This window comes from Pseudorasbora parva, chromosome 22 (assembly GCF_024679245.1).
Source record: "Pseudorasbora parva isolate DD20220531a chromosome 22, ASM2467924v1, whole genome shotgun sequence".
NCBI classification, from domain to species: domain Eukaryota; kingdom Metazoa; phylum Chordata; class Actinopteri; order Cypriniformes; family Gobionidae; genus Pseudorasbora; species Pseudorasbora parva.
In genome coordinates this window covers 16,208,238-16,232,046 of record NC_090193.1, presented here as the reverse complement: position 1 = coordinate 16,232,046, position 23,809 = coordinate 16,208,238, and the positions used below count along the sequence as shown (strand labels likewise).

General features: G+C 37.8%; 1 protein-coding gene across 1 annotated transcript in view; it reads left to right on the top strand.

Annotated features, from left to right (window-relative positions):
* wdr18 (WD repeat domain 18) overlaps positions 1–23,809 on the top strand; it is a 131,351-nt gene that overhangs the window by 5,397 nt on the left and 102,145 nt on the right. The window contains exons 2-3 of the mRNA XM_067431129.1: positions 5,982–6,092; positions 9,490–9,623. Coding sequence (XP_067287230.1) covers positions 5,982–6,092; positions 9,490–9,623 — 245 coding nt within the window. The remainder of the gene's footprint in view (positions 1–5,981; positions 6,093–9,489; positions 9,624–23,809) is intronic.

Here is a 23,809-nt window from a genome sequence, read left to right as displayed (position 1 = left end):
TCATAAAGTTATGAGGTGTATAAATCTCTTAACATGTTTTGTAACAGATTTTAGGTAAATATAGCAGCAGCAGGGATAGATAGATAGATAGATACACTCTAAAAAATGCTGGGTTAAAAACAACCCAAGTTGGGTTGAAAATGCACTAACCCAACAATTGGGTTGTTTTAACCCAATGGTTGAGTTGTTCTTACCCAGCAATTGGGTTGTCTTAAGCAACATTTAACCCAACCACTGGGTTAAAACAACTCAACCACTGGGTTAAAACAACTCAACCACTGGGTTAAAACAACTCAATTGTTGGGTTAGTGCATTTTCAACCCAACTTGAGTTGTTTTTAACCCAGCATTTTTTAGAGTGTAGATAGATAGATAGATAGATAGATAGATAGATAGATTAGAGAGATAGATTAGAGAGATAGATAGCTGGAAGATAGGAATAAATAAGTTATCCAATAACAAAACGCATACAAACAATTATTTTTCAAAATTCTTTAAAAAAAAACTGCCATACCAACTTTCAACCCCCCCCAATGTTCAAACCAAATCTACGCCCTTGCCTGGAACGGATGGACAGCATCCGAGTGCAGTGCGAAAGCTGTAATCCGTTAACACGGGTACGGAAAAACATACGCACCGCATACGCACTGCAAATGGAGTGTGTGAGAAACGGGCGTAAGAACCGTTTGACCAGACTGTGGAAAAGCAGCCATTGTTCACCTGCTTGTGGGTCAGCCGCGCCTGCGCCCTCAGCAGGGATGGAAGGAATTCCAGTCAGCTTTGTTAATTATGGCTTTATTTTACACACAGTTTAGTTTAGTGTATTGCACAGTGGTTTGTGTCTCAGTAAAGATGTTGTGATTTTTGGCTCTGTAAAACGGTGTTCTGCACTGATGCAATTGCTGTAACATAACTAGACTAGCTTGAAGTTGAACTGTGAATGCAGGGAATTCTGTTGCTTTGCTGTTTATAGTTACATATTTCTTTTGTAATTGTTTTGTGGCTTTGGTGGCATCTCTATTAGTTAAAAGACTGCTTCTAAGCACTGGGCCTTGTGCTTGTTTGTATTGGCGTTTTGTTTGTAATGTTCAGTTTATTATTTTACCTGTGTGTTGTGGTGGTGATTTTTTTTTACTGTGGTGGTCCACCACTTGAAGCAATGTAGAGGAAACACTGTAGTATTGGCTGTCTCAGTGTGTGTGTGTGTGTGTGTGTGTGTATATGCCAGTTCACCATGTTTGCATATTGCCCCTGACCACCTTAATCTGCGTCTGCGTACAGCGGAGGAAATGTCAGAGATCAAGGCCGTTATCTCTGATCTCTATCCCCCATCGAGAAAATTTGCAGAATGCATCCGTCAACACACCAGTGTGTGTGTTTCTAATTTATTGCGGTGCAAATGCAGGAACCATATCAATAACAGCACATACAGAACGTTAGCTGAGCACTAATGTTTGCAAAACAAATCTTGCTACATCCTTTATCTATATTCAAAGTAGTAAGAATGACAGACAATCTGCATAGACACAGTTTTAGGTAATACTGCAGCCTACAGCTGATTTACAGTAGTATTTCAGTGAGACATTAATAATGTTGAGTTAGCTGGTTAGCCAGATACACAATAAACACATTGTAGAGCACACAGCATCTTCTCCACATGATGCTATCCAGTTTCCGCTGCAGTGTTTGAGATGGTTCAAGTTTTCCCTGTGTCTGCGCGGGCAGTAAGTGTACGGGTAATATGCTAATGTTTTGTCGTGATTTTACAACGAACCGGCTTGTGATTCATTTAGAAAACAATTTGTTTAATTGACTTAGAGTCAACTTTTGAAAGACAATAACTTTATATACGGTGCACTTTCAGATTTTAAACTCTGCAGGATGTTTTCATTCACTTAGAACTGTTACGCACTACATGAAAGGTAATATTCAAAAATCCATAATGGGGCACTTTAATTCAATAAATCTCTTTTAAATAAATATCTCTATTTATTAAATAAATTTAATAAATCTGTTGTGGAGCACTTGAAAAAAAGTTCATAAAATATTAATGATAAAAATAAAGGAGTCTAATCCATAATCTATTATTAAAAGTTGACATGATTTAGATTATTTAAATTTTAATAAACAAAACACTATAATGATTTTAAGTTTATAATCGTTTGTTTATAAAAAACAAACAAACCTGTTTCATTTATATAATGGTCATTTTAAAGGAGCACCAGGTAACTTTTCAAACTTCATAGTATATTTTCAAGACTCTTGTGATGATACATTGACTTACACTAGGTTGAATGACACGTCTGCCATAGCCTGACGGGGTCTGTATCGTTTTTAATCATACTTTTAAACTTCGGGTTTCGGGTAGTAACCCGAGAACAAAAAGAACTACAAAATTCGACTGCTTTACGGCATATACGTCACTTCCACCACCACCCACACCAAGGTTATTTTCGTAAACGAAAACTGAAACTAAGACTAAAACTATTGGTCAAAAAACATTTTCGTAAACTGAAATAAAATTAAAAAATCTGAATAAATAAAAAACTAAAACTAAACGAAACTAACTTCTCTTACTAAAAAACTAACTGAAATAAAATAATAATTAGCAAAAATAAATATTTGTTTTCGTAATTAATAAGCCCAATTTCATGTGGTGGAAAATCTGACTGTGGCGGTTGAGGGAGTGTTTGTATATTGCGCAACTGCGCTACTGCGCGTGAAGCGATCTGAGGAGATTAACCGCTGCCCTGTGACGGACGCGTGCAGAGTCAGACAGTCAACACATCGCTAGTCCTAAACGGCAGTTCACAAAGAATCAACACGTCCGTGGCAGTGAAAGGGGAAATAACACAAGGTAATGAGATGCACGTTGAACTTCTTTTAACTTAAGCTCACTGTTTTAGAATGCAGTTTCTTACGCGACGAGAGACGCAGGCGCAAAAGTCAGCAACTATAGTAGCAAGTACTAGCCTACTATGCGTTTGAGATTTCATGTTTGCATAATATTGACAGGCTCAAAGGTGTTATCATAATCATTTACTACTAATAATATTATTGTCTGTGTGGAGACATTTCCCCACAAAGTAGGGAATACCAGGACACACACACACACACACACGTTTGTTTCACTATACAAGTGAGGACATTGCATGGACTTCCAATGATTTTATATCAGGTTAATGATATTTTATATCCCCTAACCCAATCCCTCTCCCCAAACCTACCCATCCCAAGAACGTGCAAAATAATAGATTTAAATAAAAACATGTTTTGGCCGATTTATAAGCCTTTTTAACTAGTGAGGACCAGTCAAATGTCCTCACTAGTCAGTTATCATAATATTTTACTAGATAAGTGAGGACATTGGTCCCCTTTACAATTATAGAACAACACACACACACACACACACACACACACACACACACACACACACACAACAGTGTGTGTTGGCTGTATTCAGATGACTTTGTACTACTGAAGAAATTAAAATAAGCTTTTAATAGTTTAACAATATTTCATCTTTGTTATGAATGAGTTTGTCTGGAATTTATAATTTTTACTTTTATATTTTACGTTGCATTTATTTGGTTCTTTAAGATAGATCCTCTGAGTATTAGCCTATGTCAAAAATATCAAATATAATTTTTTTAATATCAAAATATAATTTATTTCATTTTTAATCTCCAGATCGTTGGTTGTATAGGTCATAGTTTGACTCAAGCTTTTTTGCTCAAAGGTGAAGACCCAACTTTATGCATGTTTTGTAAGACCGTCCTGGGTATAAACAATAATGCTTGTTTATCAAGTTATTTCACTTAAGGATGTTTAGTAAGATTAAACTCTACACTTCATTATGGTAACTCTGCTAAACTATAATTACTAAAACTAAAACTGAAACTAAATAAATAAAAACTAAATAGAAATGTATTTGCAAAATAAAAACTAAACTAAAACTAGCAAAACCATTTGTAAAACTAACTAAAACTAAACTGAAATTTGTAGCAAAATTGAAAACGATACTGAAATAAAAACTAATTTCAAAAAGCAAAACTATAATAACCTTGACCCACACTTCCTTAAATTTGGATGTGCGAGCCCAACTATCGTTTGTTTGTTGGATGTTATAGTCATGCGTGAAGCAGCACAGACAAATAAGAAAAGGTTTTATTGGAGGAAAGCAATAAGAGGAAACGGAAAAGTGATCAGATTAAAGGCAGGACGAGGATCAACATTGGGCCAGCGTTTGCTCGTTGGGGTGAGCTGAAGGAGGCGTGCCCGACCGATGCTGTCATGCTTGCTATGGTGATTAACGTTACCTACCACTCAAACATTGAATTGAAGTATCATATAGATTCTGTAAAACGGTAACCAATAGACTACTATATTGACGCTGGCTTGTGAAAAAAAATAAAACCCATGAAATTATATTCACATGACATGCTGAAACATATGCCACTGACTGTACCTGGGAAGACATTTCACACGCGACGCCAGAAGAACACCTGTATGTGAACTCCTCCTGCAGTGTAAACGTTAGTGCTGCACCAACCCGCGGGGACGCTTTTATGAAGTTATTTGGCCCGCCCCGCACCACTGTATATATTTTTACAACCCGCCCGCACCCGCGACCATTAAATAGACATACGGGGTCCGCGGGTTATGAGACGACCCGCGCATCATTAGTTCAGGGCTATCAGGGTAGTCATGTCAACAAATGCACGCGCGATGGCATCCCCTGTTGTAGGATGACAGAGCTTACCACAGTAGTTGAGGACATTATTTTTTCCCAACTGTAGGGGGACCCCGAGAGCAAAAGTTGCCAAGTGCTGCTTTAAAAAAAATATCTTAATGTTACAAAACTCAAAATCTGTTGTCAAAGACATACTGCAGTCACCAGTGCAAATATAAAGTCCAGTTTTTTATTAGCATTATTAACATATATCAGTTCATGATAAAATTAGTAGCGTAAATATTTAATACATAGTCGTAGAATAACGGTGTATAAAGATTAATTAAGTAGCCATTAATCTAGATAGTGTGACACACACACACACACACACACACACACACACACACACACACACACACACACACACACACACACACACACACACCGTTTATTTCTGTGAAATATGGGGACATTCCATATAGGCGGAATGATTTTCTACTGTACAAACCGTATTTTCTATCCCCTTACACTGCCCCTGCCCCTAAACCTACCCATCACAGGAAACATTCTGCATTTTTACTTTCTAAAAACAACGCATCCTGTATGATTTATAAGCATTTTGAAAAGGGGGGACATTTCCTCATATTTCACCCTCTCCTTGTAATGCCTATGTCATACCCATGTCATTATACACATTTGTGTCCTCATATGTCACAAAAACATGCACACACACACACACACACACACACAATAAGTACTTAGTATGTTCGACATATTGCTAATATGCAAATTTGGGGTAGATTATTCCTAAAATCCTTAACCTGAGACCCTAATCCTAATCTTTCTGACACTTGAATCCTACTGTGATTACATCCAATCAACCAAGCATGAGCATAAGAAATTTGACAGCCAGATGTAGACAGGGTTTAGTTGTTTTAAATTGATATGTTTGTTTAATGAATGAACTCTGGACATAAACTTTTCCCATATTTCCCCATTACCATCTCTCTGTTGTGTAGTTAAAATTGAACCTTGTCAGACCTGCCAAAAATATGAACAATAGAAAACTTGCTCCAGCCAGAAATGTGCTCTTTGTTACAAATATGTAATATTTGTAACAAAAACAAATATAAACCCTAAAATATAGTTATCTTCAATGGCTATGACTTCTGAATACGTGACATTCTGATGGTCATTTGTCATTGTTTGGTCATTTCTTATTGAACACATTGCAGCAGCTTTCTAAATGCCCAGAACAAAGCTGTTCTGCTCTGAATACCGTTTTGATTCTGCACATCATTACCTTTCAGGACCAGCTTCAGCAGAAGATTGTGTGTCCTGGGATCGTTACGTGTCTCTGTGCATCTCCTAATGGACTTTATGTACTGGCTGGCATTGCTGAAGCTATATACCTGTGGGAGGTAAGGAGATTTGTTTTGGTTATCAAAGAATATTACACAATTTTACTCCATGATTCTGATGTTTGACTTGGTTCTCATTCAGTTAAAACTGTTGGGGCATAAATGAACAAATGTGCAACTGTCCTGATATCATAAAAGAAAGAATGACTGCGATTGTGTGTCAAGGTCATAAAATAAATATAAAATATTTAGAGACATGTTAGATCAGATTGTAAAGTGCTCAATATTTATGAATGAATTAACTATTTGTAAAAGAAACAAAAAACTAAAAAATGTTTACCTTGAAAATATAGGTAACACTTTATTTTTACAGTGTCCTTGTTACATGTACTTACCGTAGTAATAATTGTAAATTATGTAAAACTACATGCAGCTAATCCTTAACCAAACCCTATAGTAAGCACATTTTGTTAATTACTTAATTAATATTACTCAGTTCTTTAACATATACAGTCCCTGACAAAAGTCTTGTCGCTTATCTATTTTCTAGAAATACCTGATATTAACCTGACTTTTAATTAATTAATTGGTGTTAGAAATAGCTCATATGAACAGCTAAAACCCTCCCAAATGATGTTTAATGCACTGAAATGAATAATTTTCATAGAAAAAATATTTATCATTTAATCAAGACAGAAAGGTCAAATTTTGGCAAGACAAAAGTTTTGTCGCCTATACAGAAATGGAACAAATTTACTGCAAATACAAAAATATGTCAGCAAATTAAGTTGTGGTGCTGTGAGATCCAAATTTAATATCTTGTATGACTTCCATGAGCTTGAAGGACTGCATCCATGTGGTTTGGCAAGGATTCATACAATTTATTGATGAAGTCATCAGGAATAGCTAAGAAAGCAGTCTTGCATGCCTCCCAGAGATCATCAATATTCTTTGGTTTCGTCTTCCATGCGTCCTCTTTCATCCTACCCCACATATGCTCAATGATGTTCATGTTTGGTGACTGGGCTGGCCAATCCTGGAGCATCTTGATCTTCTTCGCCTTGAGGAACTTTGATGTGGAGATGGAAGTATGCGATGGAGCACCGTCCTGCTGCAGAATTTGGCCTCTTTTATGGTTGGGAATATAAGAGGTAGCTAAGATTTCTTGGTATTTTAGACTATTGATGTTGCCTTCCACCCTGCAGATCTCTCGCACACCCCCATACTGGATGTAACCCCAGACCATGATTTTTCCGCCACCAAACTTCACGGTTTTCTGGGTGAATCTCGGATCCATTCTGGCTCCAGTAGGTCTTGTGCAATATTTGCGGCGACTGTGGTGTAATTCAACAGAAGATTCATCTGAAAAATCCTCCTTCTGCCACTTTTCCTGCGTCCATCCTTTTAGCAGGCTGTGGGCCTTGGCAAATGCCACACGGTTCTTCAATTGTCTTTTGTTTAGTGCTGGCTTCTGGGCACTGATTCGACCATGGAGGCCATTTCGAGACAGAATCCGACAAACTGTTCTGGTTGACACAGGGACTTCAGGTGACCAGGTCTCGTGGAGCTCTGCTGCAGTGGAAAATGGGCTGGCCTTGGATTTTCGAGCCAACAAACGGTCCTCTCGAGCAGTTGTCTTGCGGGGTCTGCCTGACCTGGGCTTGTCAAAAACGTCTCCAGTCTCTTCAAATCTTTTTTTTATCCTCTGTACTTGATGCTCAGACACATTGAAGGTGTCTGCCACATCAGCAGTGGGTCTGGTCTTCAGCCTCTTGATAATCAAAACTTTAGTCTCAGGGTGAATCTTAGGCATGTTTGCAGAGGTCTAGTTGCAGTTGATGTGAAGGTCTAGCGTACTGGGGTTCTTTTTATACACACTTGAGACCTAATTGATCCATTATTAGTCACAGGTGAAGCTCATATGACAAGGTGACAACACTTATGTCTTTGCAAAAATTGACTCAATGGGCTTTACCAAGCTGTGAATATTAGAATACTTTTTGAAAGTTTAGTTTTTCACTGAAACATTATCACAAAAGCTGGTGGGATTAAAATGAGCCATTTCTTGTAAAAAAATATTGATTAGAAATATATTTCAGCGGCACTTTAGGTCAGTTTGTACACAAGCGACAAGACTTTTGTCAGGGACTGTACAGTACAGGCCAAAAGTTTGGACACATTACTATTTGTAATGTTTTTGAAAGAAGTTTCTTCTGCTCGTCAAGCCTACATTTATTTGATCAAAAAAAAAAAAATAGTTCATATATTGTGATATATTACATTTTAAAATATTTGGTTTTCACTTTATTATACTTTAAATTATCTTTTATTTCTGTGATGCAAAGCTGAATTTTCAGGATGATTCCTCCAGTCTTCTTCAGTGATCATGATCTTCAGAAATCATTCTAATATTCTGATTTATTATGAGTGTTGGAAACAGTTCTGCTGCCTAATATATTTAGATAAATAAAAGGTTCAAAAGAACTGCATTTATTCAAAATAAAAACATATTTTCAAATAATATAAATCTCCTTTACTATCAATTTTTATCAATTTAACACATCCTTGCTAAATAAAATTATTGATTTATTTAAAAAAATAAAAATAAAAAGACTGACCCCAAATTATTGACCAGTAGTATATATTATTACAAAAGCTTTCTATTTTTAAAACATTTGCTTTTTTTATTTTAATTTTTACTTTTTATTAATCAAAGTATCATACAAAAGTATCACAGGTTATGAAAAAATAATAAGCAGCAGAACTGTTTCCAATTTTGAAAATGAATCCTCATATTAGAATGATTTCTGAAGGATCATGTGACACTGAAGACTGGAGGAATGATCCTGAAAATTCAGCTTTGCATCACAGAAATAAATGATCATTTAAAGTATAATAAATTTAAATAAACAATTATCTTAAATTGTAATATATCACAATATTATTTTTTTCCCCTGAATTTTTGATCAAATAAATGCAGGCTTGATGAGCAGAAGAAACTTCTTTAAAAAAATATTACAAATAGTAATGTCCAAATTTTTGCCATGTACTGTAATTGCACTGTAACAATGACACCTTAAAATAAAGTGTAACCAAAATACATTTAAAAACCTTTTTGGAAATAATAATTAAGATTTGAGCACTCACATATATATATAAGGCCTAAAGAAAATACTGGTTACGCCACATGGCATTTAAAAACAAAAGATTAAATTAAACTTTCTGGCCTATTTAAAAAAACAAAAAACAAAAAAACATATTAATCCAACATAAAAGCAAAGAGACAGAGCATTTCTTTAAACTTGGCACATTTAGTAATTGGTCTTTTAGACTAGATTTATTGTGGACACACTTATTTGTCATTGTCTCTTGTGACTTGCTTACATCTGTCTCAGCATATTAAGCTGGGACAGGAGTCATATTGTATTCACCTTTAATATTTAATACTTTCTAATAGGTGTCAACAGGAAATTTGCTTGCTATTTTGAGTCGACACTATCAGGACCTGAGCTGCATCCATTTCACTGATGACAGCAGTCATTTTGTGTCAGGAGGGAAAGACAATTTGGCGCTCATATGGAATCTTTCCAGGTGCGTTAAGCGCTTCACTAATCCTTTCCTTCTTGTTTTTCAATGTTAATTGTGGATATGAGTGAAGTCTTGATCTCAATAAGTGACACCAAATCTGCAGAGGTTTCCTCAGTTATGTGACACATGCAGGAGGTCACATTGAAGTATGTTTTTTTGACTTGAGTAATGAACATTTAAATATTTGGCAAACTGGTAGAAAAGGGGAGAATTCCAATAAATACATTTATTTATACTTCTCTCAAAATACCCCAGCCCTTGAAGCGACATCATAAATTTAGTTAAAGACTCAGTTTTAGAGGTGACATTGTTAAATTGCTCCTTGTCTTCTCGTATTAAGTGCTTGGCAGGAGCGTGTAGTGGAACTCCATCCGAATCTCTGGAATATTGAGAGATAGACTAGAATATTAATGCAACACAATACATGGAACTCAAAGCAAAGGGTTTCAGAAGTCAAATCAATGATTTAGTAGCTTTGTCTGTAAATGAAAGGCTTTAAAAACTATAAGAAAACGATTTGTTATATAATTAGATAGAGGATTAAATTAGAACATATACTACTACTATTATTTTTATTAATAATAATATCAAATGACTTGAATGTACATTTTTTGCAAAATTTAAATGTTAATCCTAAACGTATTTGTTGTACCCTTATACATATGTACATATGCCATTCGCTCATGCATGTCTCGTCATATCTGTAACAGAAAGGTTTTTTAGGCTACTTTTACGTGTGTATATGGTGTGGGAGTGCCATAAGTTAGTTTGTTAGCCTGACAAGCCAGACCCACATCAAGATGTTTGGTCTGGAAACTCACCATAGACAGGGCTCAATCCGAGGGGCGGGATAAACGGTTGTCTTTCAAACTCCCTCTGCACGCGATAGGATAGCGCTACACCAACCAGAGCAACGAAGGTGAAACAGAGCTTGTTGATAGATTAAACATTCGCCGTTTCCGGTCAGCAAAACTCCGAACACATCTTCCCTTTTTAAGAATGACTTCAGTGCCGTTCTTTTCTCAGAGAAAAGCTTAACTCCAAGTCTTCCAGAGTCGCGGTCCGAGCTGATTCGAAAGACCGCGTTCGCCAGTTTCTGTGTTTACTAGAAGCACGCAAACGCAACTCGGCCGTCGTTATTAATGGCCCCGCCCACCGACTCTATACACGATGTGATTGGCCCGGCAAGAGTTAGGCGAATACAGCTCAGAAGGGTATTGAGAGTTGCTAGACGACACTCGCGGGCAGATTAAATTTGCTGCCGCTAGGGTGTGTGTAGATTTCTAGGCTATTAGTTTGTCCCAATGGGTGAGAAATTTTGACATGGATGACGCTAAATCTCGAACGCGAACCAACATTGGCTTGGCTTTTTGGAAATGGTGAGAACGGAGGGATTTGAAATGTTGTAAAATCCATATAAAAAATGCTGTTTTTATTACTCAACAGGTGATAGAATAGAATATTGTATTGAATAGATAAATTGCCATGTGTAGCCCTCTAAGTTAAAGGGCTACAGAGTTAAAGGTAGGATAGGTAGGAATTGGTTAAAAACTTTTTTTATATCAATACATAATTAAAATGTAAGTACTCTGAAAAAGAAAGTATAAAACATGAGTGTCTGTAGACCTCTCACGACCCGTTTTAAAGACAGCTCATTATTTCCATTCACTCCACCTTCTCCCTTCTGGGCTCTTTCCAAAGCCACGCCCCCTAAAACACATGAACGCGCTACACCGGCCTATCAGCTGGAAGACGCTTTATTTACCTCAGACGAGCAGTGTGCATGTAGTCACATAATGTCAGAATCACATGTAATAAAAAAAATCGAACTTTATCAGTATGAATATAAACAAATAAGATGTCTTTTAGTACTCACTATCAAGCTAGAATACCGGTACTGGTAAAGTTTAAAATATATTTTTGTTTGATTTGGTAATGAGAAAGTTATATTTATAAGGCAAAGCTAAAAACGGGTAGCATCATGTTTTTCCAATAACATCAGTTATATTGTAATGAAGATGAATTTCGTGTAAGATTCATAACATCTACTGTGTTTTGCATGTAAGAGTTTCCATGATGAAAGTATTGTTGATCAGTAGTACCTAAAGCTAACTTGGCTCTAAAAAAAGTTCCTGGATGCAGTGTACTAGCTTTTACACATGCCTTTTGTTATCTAAAGTTAAATTTTGCGAAATTCAACACATCTTGAGCTAAACATATCGAGTATTTATCATCTCTACTAATGGCTAAGTGTATAACATTGTAACTTTATGCTAAGTAATGTTATGTTAGCTATATTAGGCAGCTTCAAGTGCTCTTGATACATGCTTCATGGAAACATAAACCAAAAAATGTATAATCAAAATGAAAGATTACCTGTCCAGCAGAATTACAGCCAGCAATGAGTCGTTTTTCAGCTCCTTTAGGTCCCTCAGTTCTCACCATCGTTGAAAAGCCACGCAGATATTTACTCGGTTTGATTTCTTTGTTTATCCAGAGACTTTCTGTGCATTGCCTTTTCTCGTACTGTCTTCCTTTTTTGCATTGTTTGCCTTCGCTGACTGTAAAACCCTGCACTGTGAATTTTGAATGCTCTTTCTCTGCCATTATTTTGCCTTGGTTTCTTGCTTCTTGAACTGCTCAAATCAAACGAGCGCGTGCATGTGGGCAGAACCTGTAGCGAAAGCAGTGGTCGCCATGGTAGCGAGAGAGAGTGACAGTCGCCCAAGCCAATCACTTGTTTCGTCCCGAACGAAAATAATGAGCGGTGTTTATTGCAGATTAAAAAGTCTAGAGTCACTCGATTTTTATACTCTCCTTTTCAGAGTACTTACATTTTAATTATGTATTGACATATAAAGAAAGTTTAAACAAATTTGGACAAAAGTGTTTTAGATCAGTCCTACCTATCCCACCTTTAATTGTAAAGCATTATCTATTGCGAATGCGCTGGGTCATTTTTAATTATGGGTTGTTTTTATTGTTACCAATTTGAAGGAAGTGCTGCATCTAATAATGGGTATAGTTATAGTAACGTCTTCAGCTTGAGATCTTTTCTATCCAAACTAGTTACATCTCTTAAAGGGGTGGTTGCATGCAATTTCACTTTTTAACTTTAGTTAGTGTGTAACGTTGCTTCTTGAGCATAAACAGTATCTGCAAAGTTCAATGCAAACAGAGATATTGTCTTTTAAAGTTATGGCAGTTTTTTGTCTACAAAAACGTCCAGTTTGGACTACGACGAACTTCTTCCCGGGTTGGTGACATCATAAACCCTTGCTAGTCACCGCAGATGTGACTTCTGCCATAGACAGTAAAAGAAATGGACAGAGCGATCCCATTGACTTCTACGGCGTTAAGTGATGTCAGCATAGGAGCACTCACTTCCTGATGGCTGAGCGAACTGCGCAGGCTCAGACTGAGCTTGACGACGTAGATGTGACGTGAGCCTCCTGTCTGACAGCTGTAGGTCTTCTAGTAGTTGTGGAAAGTGAAAGCTGAATCACGTTGTTTAAATATTTTCTCCCGTTGCTTTTGGCTCACTATGGGCTTCTCCCCATTCTTCCCCCTTGACTTTATCAGACTTTGTCTCCACGTCCCCCCGACTGTCTCATAGACAGTAAAAGATTGACTGCGAGCGTCTCCTCAGGTCTATACGGTAATTTCTCAACTGTGCGACAGAGTCGCGTTGGTTATGACGCAATCGTTAGCCTATTTTTACAAAAACAGCTTCTGCGGGGCGATAGTGTAAGATACAAGGTAACGGAGCCTTTTATGCATTGTCGTGTTTCTTTAGAAATAAACAATGGACAAATGGAGTCTTTAAACGCCTCAGATGTAAAGTTATTCACTGTCAAAGTGACTCAAAAATGAATGGGAGCCAAAGGGATGCTAACAGCAGGTGATGGCTTGGTTAGCAATGGCCGCACCTATGGGTGGAACGCTTTCCGAGCGCTAGATTACCCCCTTGACTTCTGCCCGTAATGGTAAGAGGCGTGGCGTTTCCGGACAACCTGTGCTTGGGACTTCAGCCCAAAAAAAATACATGAAACTACATTTGGCCAACCAACCAATCTAAGACCATTGGGTTTTTCGGAGGACAAAGGACAGTGAAGACAGTGGTGTGGAACAAAGGTAAAATATAAGAAAAATGCAGCATTACAAGAAGTATTAAGACATGTTATACTGCACCTCATAAACACAACCAAGCCTTTAAAAAAAAACACGGAACCACCCATGGCCTAGTAGTGAATATTTTATGAGCAGTAGGATCATTTCTTTCTTTCTCTTTTAGTACCATGTTGATTCATACAGTCACTTAGAGCTGAAGTACTACTAAAACATGTTTTGAACGCAGTTTTGTTTTTTAACCGCTAGAGGGCGAAACGTTCAAATTTACACAGTGTACCTAAATGCTTAAGTTAAACAATGTTACATCCTGTACATTTTAGTGGATATTTGTCTAGGAGTAAACAGAAGTATAACATTAAAATACGTGTAAGTGTATCTTAAAAGAAAGGTTGGTCAAAGAAAAGTATATAGGCAAAACTTTATTTTCTGTTGTGTACAATGCCAAAGTCAAGTCACCTTTATTTATATAGTGCTTTACAGTGATAACAGGAAAATAATGCACAAAAAATTCAGGGGCCATTTCTCCCCTGGCCAACGAAAGATCAGCGCATGATTATCATTCAGGCAGCATTACAAGTCAGATTAGATCGGAAAATTTAGAATATTTGTCCAGTTCCATTTGGTTGAAGATCAGAGTCATCATGCCGGAGACGGGTTTGTTGAGGATCAGTGCCACTGACTGTCGTGTCGATGAGGTTTCACAGGGGAGAGTCTAGTTGACACTTCAGGGCTGCGTTGTGTCTGGGCGCAGGTCCACCATCTGATCTGGATATTGCCCGGATCCTGAGGACTGCAGTAAACCTTGGGATAAACAGAGAGAATAATATCGTAGATGCCATTCTTCTTATGATTTAAACGAGTACATCAGGTGTTATGGAAAGTGTTCCCGGTTCCGGCTGACCTAGTTAATGCAGCCTAACAATCATGTAACTAATTTGAATAATGTAAATTGATAATGTTTTATGTGCCATAGTAAAGAGATGTCTAGATTTAAACTGATAGAGTGTGTCTGCTTCCCGAACAATGCTAGGAAGACTATTCCAGAGTTTAGGTGCTAAATAGGAAAAGGATCGACCGCCCTCAGTTGATTTAGATATTCTAGGTATTATCAACTGGCCAGAGTTTTGAGACCGCAATAGACGTGATGGAGTATAATGTGTTAAGAGCTCGCTCAAGTACTGGGGAGCTAAACTGTTTAGTGCTTTTGTAAGTAATAAGCAAGATTTTAAAATGTATAAGATGTTTAATAGGGAGCCAATGCAGTGTTGACAGAACCGAGCTAATATGGTCATACTTCCTGGCTCTAGTGAGAACTTGAGGGGCTGCGTTTTGGACCAGCTAGAGTTTGTTTATTAATCTAGCAGGGAAACCACCCAATAGAACAATACAATAATCAAGCCTTGAGGTCATGAGCGCATCAACTAACTGTTCAACATTTTGCATAAGAGAGCACGTTTTATATTTTTAAGATTGAAGAGTGCGGTTTTACAGATGCTAGTACGGTATCTTGGCTCTCAAATTAAAGGGAGGGTGAAACCCTCAGTTTCAGTCAATCTCATGTCAATCTTGAGTACCTATAGAGTAGTTTTGCATCCTTCATATCTCCGAAAAGTCTTTAGTTTTATTATATTTATAAAAGAAATATGGGCTGTACCGAGTCTTTCCGGAAAAAAAACTGAGCACCTGGAGGCGTATCGTGTGGGCGGAGCTAAAGAATGACGAGTGCGGAAAAAACGGTGACGTCGTCAAGCGTGGAGAAGAAACCGCTACCCAGATTCAACTAATACATATATGATCCAGAATCAGATCCGGAGGCTGAAATAAATTGAACAGGAGAAACAGCAACAGCAGGACGTCCGTCTCTGTGGTATGAACTGTATTTAGTGGCCTGTCAAAATTTGTGTGTGTTTACTCGCAGTTTATGAGGACATGATTCGGTTTATAGACTATTGTATGCGACTAAACATTAGCAGTAGCAAGCAAAACGGTTTTACACGTCAGACTAGTGTAACGTTATACATGGAACAACAATGGAGTAACCGTTAGCGCATTTGAATGACGAAGCACGCTTTGTGAGAACGCTAGGTTTATGTTTGGGTGGTTTTCCAATAAACAAACTGACACCTATAGTGGTCAGCTAAACAAATGTATTTAAACACACACATAGATCACATGCTCCATTGATAAATTAACTAACATTATACACGATCGTGTCGTTTACTGATGTTTACTCACGCGACGATTGCCAACAGCACAGACATTTGAAGCAGTTTTACTCACCGACTGCTTCCAAAGCACGACTGGGACCACTCCGTCAAAAACACACTTCTTTGGTAATTGTTGATTTGGTGAAGTCCTGACAGCAGTGACCGTGGAGATCCACTTTTGCGACGCAACTGAAGTGATGTTGTGAAGCTTCCCGTCATTTCTGCGTTCAAATCGGTTCAAATGCTGTGCTGCCTTCCCGGAATGCTGTGCTGAAGCGTTGAAGTCGCTTGACGTCAACCATAGGAATAAAGTGGAGCGCGGCGCGACAGACATGTTGCACAGACGAGTGGATCTCCACCTGAGCGAGTGTTTATGGGGCGTGCATTTCCTCTCTCGCTCTAGTCACACGCGCGCACCCTACCGGGAGAAGAGCCCGTACGGCCCATACAAGGACCTTCCGATCTATCGACGTCAAGCTGACCCATACTCGAAAAAAACTCTCAGAAACTTGTGAGAAACCGGAAGGAGTATTTTTAACACAGAAATACTCCATCAAACGTCCAACATTAGTTTTTGAAACTTTGTCTATGTTTAGGATGGGAATCCAAGTCTCAGTATGCTCAGTATGCATGAAAAAGCATTTCACCCCCCCTTTAAAGATTTGTATCATTAAGGTGAAAAGACAAAAGCAAATAACAATACAATAACAAGGTGGGAAGGTGCAAAATAAATAAATAATAATAAAAAAAAAATATATATATATAGATTTTATCAGTTAAACTAAATTTCAAAAGAAAAAAGTATTTCAGCGTAAAAACGCCCTAACTTAACTATTCTTACTAACCAGATAAACAAATCATACAGTCAAGGGGTGGTACTCTATCCTTAACCTATTAGTCTAATACAACAGGCATTTCACGTGGTGCACAATGTACTGTATTTTGTGCGACTTACTTACATGTTCCCCCCCTTTACAGTCTCACATACAACGGGACGACTTTAAAAGAAAGATCACTACAAATGCAACCATACACTTTACAACCACAATGCTAACAAAGAACGGTTCAGTAATAACGAACACACGGTATACAAGGACTGTAATAACAGTAACAATCACAAAGCTGTGCTAATGGGGAGTGTACAAACAGTAACAAGCAACCGGAAACAAGCAAAAAGCAGAATGAGCAGGACAGAGGAGATATGGGTATTTAAATGGGGGGCCGTGAGGTGTTTGGCAGCATGAACCGGGGCGTCATCTTCCTTGATGTGGAATCTGAAACACAGAACAGACTACACACACGTACACATATGCAACGCGACTTCCTCCGTATTGCGTACATCACACCACATTAGAACATTTGTGATTAGCTGGAAACCATGGTGTTTAATAGCAGACCAATAATATGTTTACATACGTTCATATACAAACATATAGACATAGACATGCTCATGTACAGAGGGTAACGGGTGGACAATATGGTAACACATTAAAATATAACCCACCGTTTCTCGATGATGGTCAGGTCTTTGTTAGGGTTGTGGGTTAGGGGATCCATTTTCTACAGTCATTATGTCTATGGAATGTCCCCATAAAACATGAAACCCTGTTAGTGTGTGTGTGTGTGTGTCTGATAGCCATGTCTTCCCATACACTGCCATTAATAAGATAATGAGTGCTTTGGCCAATAGTTGAGACTAATTATTTCTCTGTAGATTGAATGATTTCAGTTAAGCTGTATTTAGACCTGCTGGTTAATTTATTTTAATGACTTCTAGTCACATGCTTCGCAGTTTTAATGATAAACCTTTGGAAAGTTATTCTGTCCTGCTGTGTGACATGCTGTATTCCAAATTAATGGAAATTATTATTATGTAAATTTACATACAAATTATTTTAGTTTTTATGACTTCATATTAGAAAAGTGAATATTTGTACATATAAAAAAGGTCATAATGCAGGAGCAGCAATTCAAATTAATTAGTGAGGTCAAAAATTGGTCAAAACATTTAAAAATAATTAATTTTAACCTAAAATCTTTATTGTTGTGATGCTTTTGTATGTTTTACTATTGTGTTTGTTTACAGTTCTTGACACTCGACATTAAATCCTGTTCAGACAAAAAAAAAAAAGGTTTAATAATTTACATTTCCATGTTATACATGTTAATGACGTTAATAACAACTTTTTTTTGAGGGGAAAAAATATGTTTACCCAGAGATATCCTCACTATCTTCAGGTTGCTTTCACTTCCATATCATGGCCAGTAGATGGCAGCGTGGGTGTTTTCAATGTATTACAACAGGTGCAGATGGAGACATAAATCTAGATAAACAACCGTACAGCTCCACTTTGTTTCAAAATGGCTTTAAGAACATCTCAACCGGAGTAATTATGATATAAAACATGTGGAAAATGACTTTCAAACATCTAAAAACCGGCAGCTCTCCTTCCTGTAACCTCAGGTGTTTATTTGCACTTCTTTCAGATGTTCCAAGCTCTCTGTGTTCCGCCGATCTGTCCATCTCTGTTATGCTGTGCTGCATATTGTTATCGATCTGAAAAAACATACCTTTGAAGCTGAAGCGGTGAGACTGATAAGCAAAGACATTCACCTCAAAGCTCTCTGAGCATTATCAATAATGAGGGATGCCCAAACTTGTGTTATGTTTTTGAAGACTTGCAGTTTTAGGCTTCCTGCTGTATTTTACTGCCCTTACTGCTGATTTTGAACTGAAGGTTGAAGGAGAAGACCAGCTTCTTTTTTTTCCTTCAGTGACAGGCACGCAGGGATCCTCAATGAAAGTCCAGAGCACGTCATGTTTGTTTGATGGCATTAGCTAAGGTATACCAGGCCCATGGGCTGCAATATATGAAAGAAGGCAAGAGAGACCCACACAGCCATCAAACCAGGATGAATAATTCAGCGTCTGTCTCTGAGTTTTGAAAGATGACGCGCATCTATTATTCTGTATCTGTATCGCTCGACAGAATAACCTCTCAGCCATCACCATAATCAACATTCCCTGACCCTCACACGCTGCTGAGAGGTCCAGACATGTGGTGTGAGTTTACTGCGCTATGTTTCGCCTAGTGAGCTGCCTATCTAGATGGCATTTTATGTCCCACAAATGCACAGAACATTATTGAACCTGCCTTTGATGACTAAATACTAATTTATTCTGACATACAGTAAAAATGCAATCCACGCACAGTGAATATACCCTTTCCCTATGTGGAGCATGATTTTATTTCTGAATTAAAATTCACTTATTTTAAAGGGGTATAAACTGCAGGTCGATACAACTCTCCTGATATCATAATGAAGAAAAAGCCAATTATTAAAGGCGAATTAATATGATTTTCTTTTCAAGAGTTTAAGTAGTTAAGTAGTTCTTTTATTATTCAAATTCATGTAGTTTAATCTGATAATTTGACATTTTTTTGACACTGCAAGGTTGTAAAAACCCATTCAGTGATGTTGTTAACTAAAATTGTAGTACTTTACAATAAGGTTTATTAGATAACATTAGTTTTACTTTATTTAATATTGAACTAATAGTGAACAACAGTTCTTCACCGTTTATTAATTTTAGTTCATGTTCATCTTAGCATTTACTAAAAGTGTATCTCAATTTCTATTTGTTTACATTAGTTAATGTACTGTGAACTAACATGACCATTTTTATTAACAAAAGGTTAATAAATGCTGTGAGAATATATTTCTAATTATTATTCATGTTAGCTAATGCATTAACGTTAACAAGTGAGACATTATTTTAAAGTGTCACCACTAAAACAATTTGTTTTCATTCATTTAGATAAACATAATAACTTAAACTTAAAGAAAATAATGACTAAAACTCAAATAAAAATAAAGCTAAAAACAAGAATATATATCTATACTAGTAAAAATGATAAAAGCATGCAACAAAAAAGGAAAAAGTTTTTGTTCACTCAAAAATTAATTACTCACTCTCATGTCGTTCTAAACCCATAAGACTTTTTCATCTTCGGAACACAATCGGAAAATCCAAATTTTCTAAAACGACATGATTGCCTTTATATGATGAACAGATTGAATTTAGGCTTTTGTTCTCACACTGTAAAAAAACAATTGTTGGTTTTTGTTGGTTTAACTTAAAAAAGTAAGTAACCTGGTTGCCTTAATTTTGAGTTTATTGAAATGAAAAATTTGAGTTGATACAATGAAGGAAATTTGTTTAATAAATAGAAACTCAAAATATTATTGTATCTGAACCACATAAATCATGAAAATCATGAAAATAGCACTATTTGGCATGTTTCACTGCGTCATCAGAAATAAAACACACACACACACACACATTACCCAATATGCTTACAAAATCTTTTAATAATATTTTAATAAAGGTTGTCGAATCTCAAAATGTCATTGTATTAACTCAAAATATGAATTTCAATGAACTCAAAATTTTAAGGCAACCAGGTAACTTTTTTTCTAAATATTTTTTTACAGTGCAATAATAAATTCATTTAATAAATATCATTATATAATAATACTAAAACTAATACTAAAATAACACTAATGTCCAAAAATGTATTAAAATTACTTAATGTGATGATTTTTCAATCCTTAAATGATGATTAAGAACTTTTAAACTTTTCTCAAACATGATATACAAGTTTTCCAAATTATGATATGAAACAAAACTTGGCACATGCTTTCTTTTTTTATTGTGGACACGTTTAAATGCCATTGGCCCAACTATCTGGGCAGAGCTTCTCCCACTCAATGACAGTTGTTCAGCTGGCTCATGCATCTCTGGAACAACATGACTTCATTTGGATCACGTTTTGTCGTGTGATGGAGACATTCATGTGTATTCTTAGCAACACTGGTCAAGGCTCTTATTGATTCCTTAAGACCGTGTTGTCACCAGTTTAATCGTGTTTGCCCGTAAATGTCGCCCCTGTTTTGCACTCAGGTTTCTGTGTAAGTTGAATTGCGTCGCTCGTGTTGACTGTGACCTTGCTGCTGAGTGAACAACGGCAAGTGCAGCGCAGCATGAAGAATGAAGTGCTGTAAAGAACGAGGGGAATCTAAATTGTGAGAGGGGGACACGGGCTCACCAACAGACGCAGGACAGAGTGAGAAAGCTTAAACTGATTGCAGTGGTCACACCCTCTTCCTGTTTTTTTCATTTTTTACAAGCTTTTATGTCAACCCAAAGTCACAACAGAGAATTTCACGTTTTTGTTTTCATTAGATTGTTTTTGGTATGATACACTGTATCAACAACGATTTTGGGACATCCGCCTTTACATGCACATGAACTTGACAACAGATGATCCCATTCTTAATTCCTTGTGTTTAATATGGAGTTGGCCCACACTTTTACAGCTTCAACTCTTTTGGGAAGGCTTTCCACAAGGTTTAGAAGTGTGTTTATGGGAATTTAAGACCATTGTTCAAGAAGCACATTTGTGAGGTCAGGCGCTGATGTTGGCCTCGCTCACAGTCTCTGCTCTAATTCATCCCAAAGGTGTTCTATCGGGTTGAGGTCTGGACTGTCGTGCTATTGAGTTATCATGAGAACTGTGTTTTTGGGGTGGAAGGGATGACTTTAACATTAAAGGTGCACTATGCAACTTTTCTTCCACTGGAGGGCACCTATTCTAAACGGCTCGCGAGTACCGGGACTTTTATTATGACGGGACGGAACACAGTCCCCGGGTGCCCGCACTTCCGCTTTTCCGGTCAGGTAAAAACAGCTATTTTTATCATATCAGATACATTTAAGGGGCCAAGGGCTTCAGCCATCTGTCCGCTCTCTTCCCTTCTCTCGCCCATAGTCGTTCCCTGAGTTAAGTATGTATGTGTGCGGCGGTCCTATCAAAATAGGGGCGAGACACTCTTGGGGTAGGGGCCTGTTTGTTTTGGTGATTTTAAAAATCAACATTGGTTACAAGAAAGTACTTGCTGCGCCTTTAAAGGGTTAGTTCACCCATGTCACGTGATATCAACAGTTTGCCAGTATGACACGCGTATCCGAATCTTGAATCATGACCGTTTGATTCTTTATTTGTGGGACACGGAAGAGAAGACAATGCTGAATAAATTCGTATTTTTTGTTATTTTTGGACCAAAATGTATTGTCGACGCTTCAAAAATTCTAACCAACCAACCAACCAACCAACCAACCAACCAACCAACCAACCAACCAACCAACCAACCAACCAACCAACCAACCAACCCAACCAACCAACCAACCAACCAACCAACCAACCAACCCAACCAACCAACCAACCAACCAACCAACCAACCAACCAACCAACCAACCAACCAACCAACCAACCAACCAACCAACCAACCAACCAACCAACCAACCAACCAACCAACCAACCAACCAACCAACCAACCAACCAACCAACCAACCAACCAACCAACCAACCAACCAACCAACCAACCAACCAACCAACCAACCAACCAACCAACCAACCAACCAACCAACGTCTAGCCCTCGGACTATAAAATATCTTAAGGAAGGCGTACACTGTGCGAATTCGGAGACTCGGAAGGTTGTGAGATATTGCAGACGCTACGAGTCTTTTCATTTGATCATCGCATCTAATCAGCTGGTACACGGCACGACTGTTTGCACCACGAGCCAGCCGCGTTCACACGCGTTTTCGTGTAACACTAACACAGACACCGGAGTTTTCAATGTTGGACAGCAAAAATCGCACCGTGTACGCCCGCCTTAAAACTGTGTTCCGAGGATGAAAAGAGGTCTTACGGGTGTGGAACAACATTGGGGTGAGTCATTAATGAAAGAAATTTCATTTTTGGGTGAACTAACCCTTTAAGAATAATGTACAACCTCAAGCCAAAAATGTTGAACTGGGTACAATAAAGAGTGCAGCTATACACTCACCTAAAGGATTATTAGGAACACCTGTTCAATTTCTCATTAATGCAATTATCTAATCAACCAATCACATGGCAGTTGCTTCAATGCATTTAGGTGTGTGGTCCTGGTCAAGACAAATCTCCTGAACTCCAAACTGAATGTCAGAATGGGAAAGAAATGTGATTTAAGCAATTTTGAGCGTGGCATGGTTGTTGGTGCCAGATGGGCCGGTCTGAGTATTTCACAATCTGCTCAGTTACTGGGATTTTCTTGCACAACCATTTCTAGGGTTTACAAAGAATGGTGTGAAAAGGGAAAAACATACAGTATGCAGCAGTCAAAATGCCTTGTTGATGCTAGAGGTCAGAGGAGAATGGGCCGACTGATTCAAGCTGATAGAAGAGCAACTTTGACTGAAATAACCACTCGTTACAACCGAGGTATACAGCAAAGCATTTGTGAAGCCACAACACGGACAACCTTGAGGCGGATGGGCTACAACAGCAGAAGACCCCACCGGGTACCACTTATCTCCACTACAAATAGGAATAAGAGGCTACAATTTGCATGAGCTCACCAAAATTGGACAGTTGAAGACTGGAAAATGTTGCCTGATCTGATGAGTCTCAATTTCTATTGAGACATTCAGATGGTAGAGTCAGAATTTGGTAAACAGAATGAGAACTTGGATCCATCGTGCCTTGTTACCACTGTGCAGGCTTTTGGTGGTGGTGTAATGGTGTGGGGGATGTTTTCTTGGAACACTTTAGGCTCATTAGTGCCAATTGGGCATTGTTTATATGCCACGGCCTACCTGAGCATTGTTTCTGACCATGTCCATCCCTTTATGACCACCATATACCCATCCTCTGATGGCTACTTCCAGCAGTTAATGCACCATGTCACAAAGCTCGAATCATTGCAAATTGGTTTCTTGAACATGACAATGAGTTCACTGT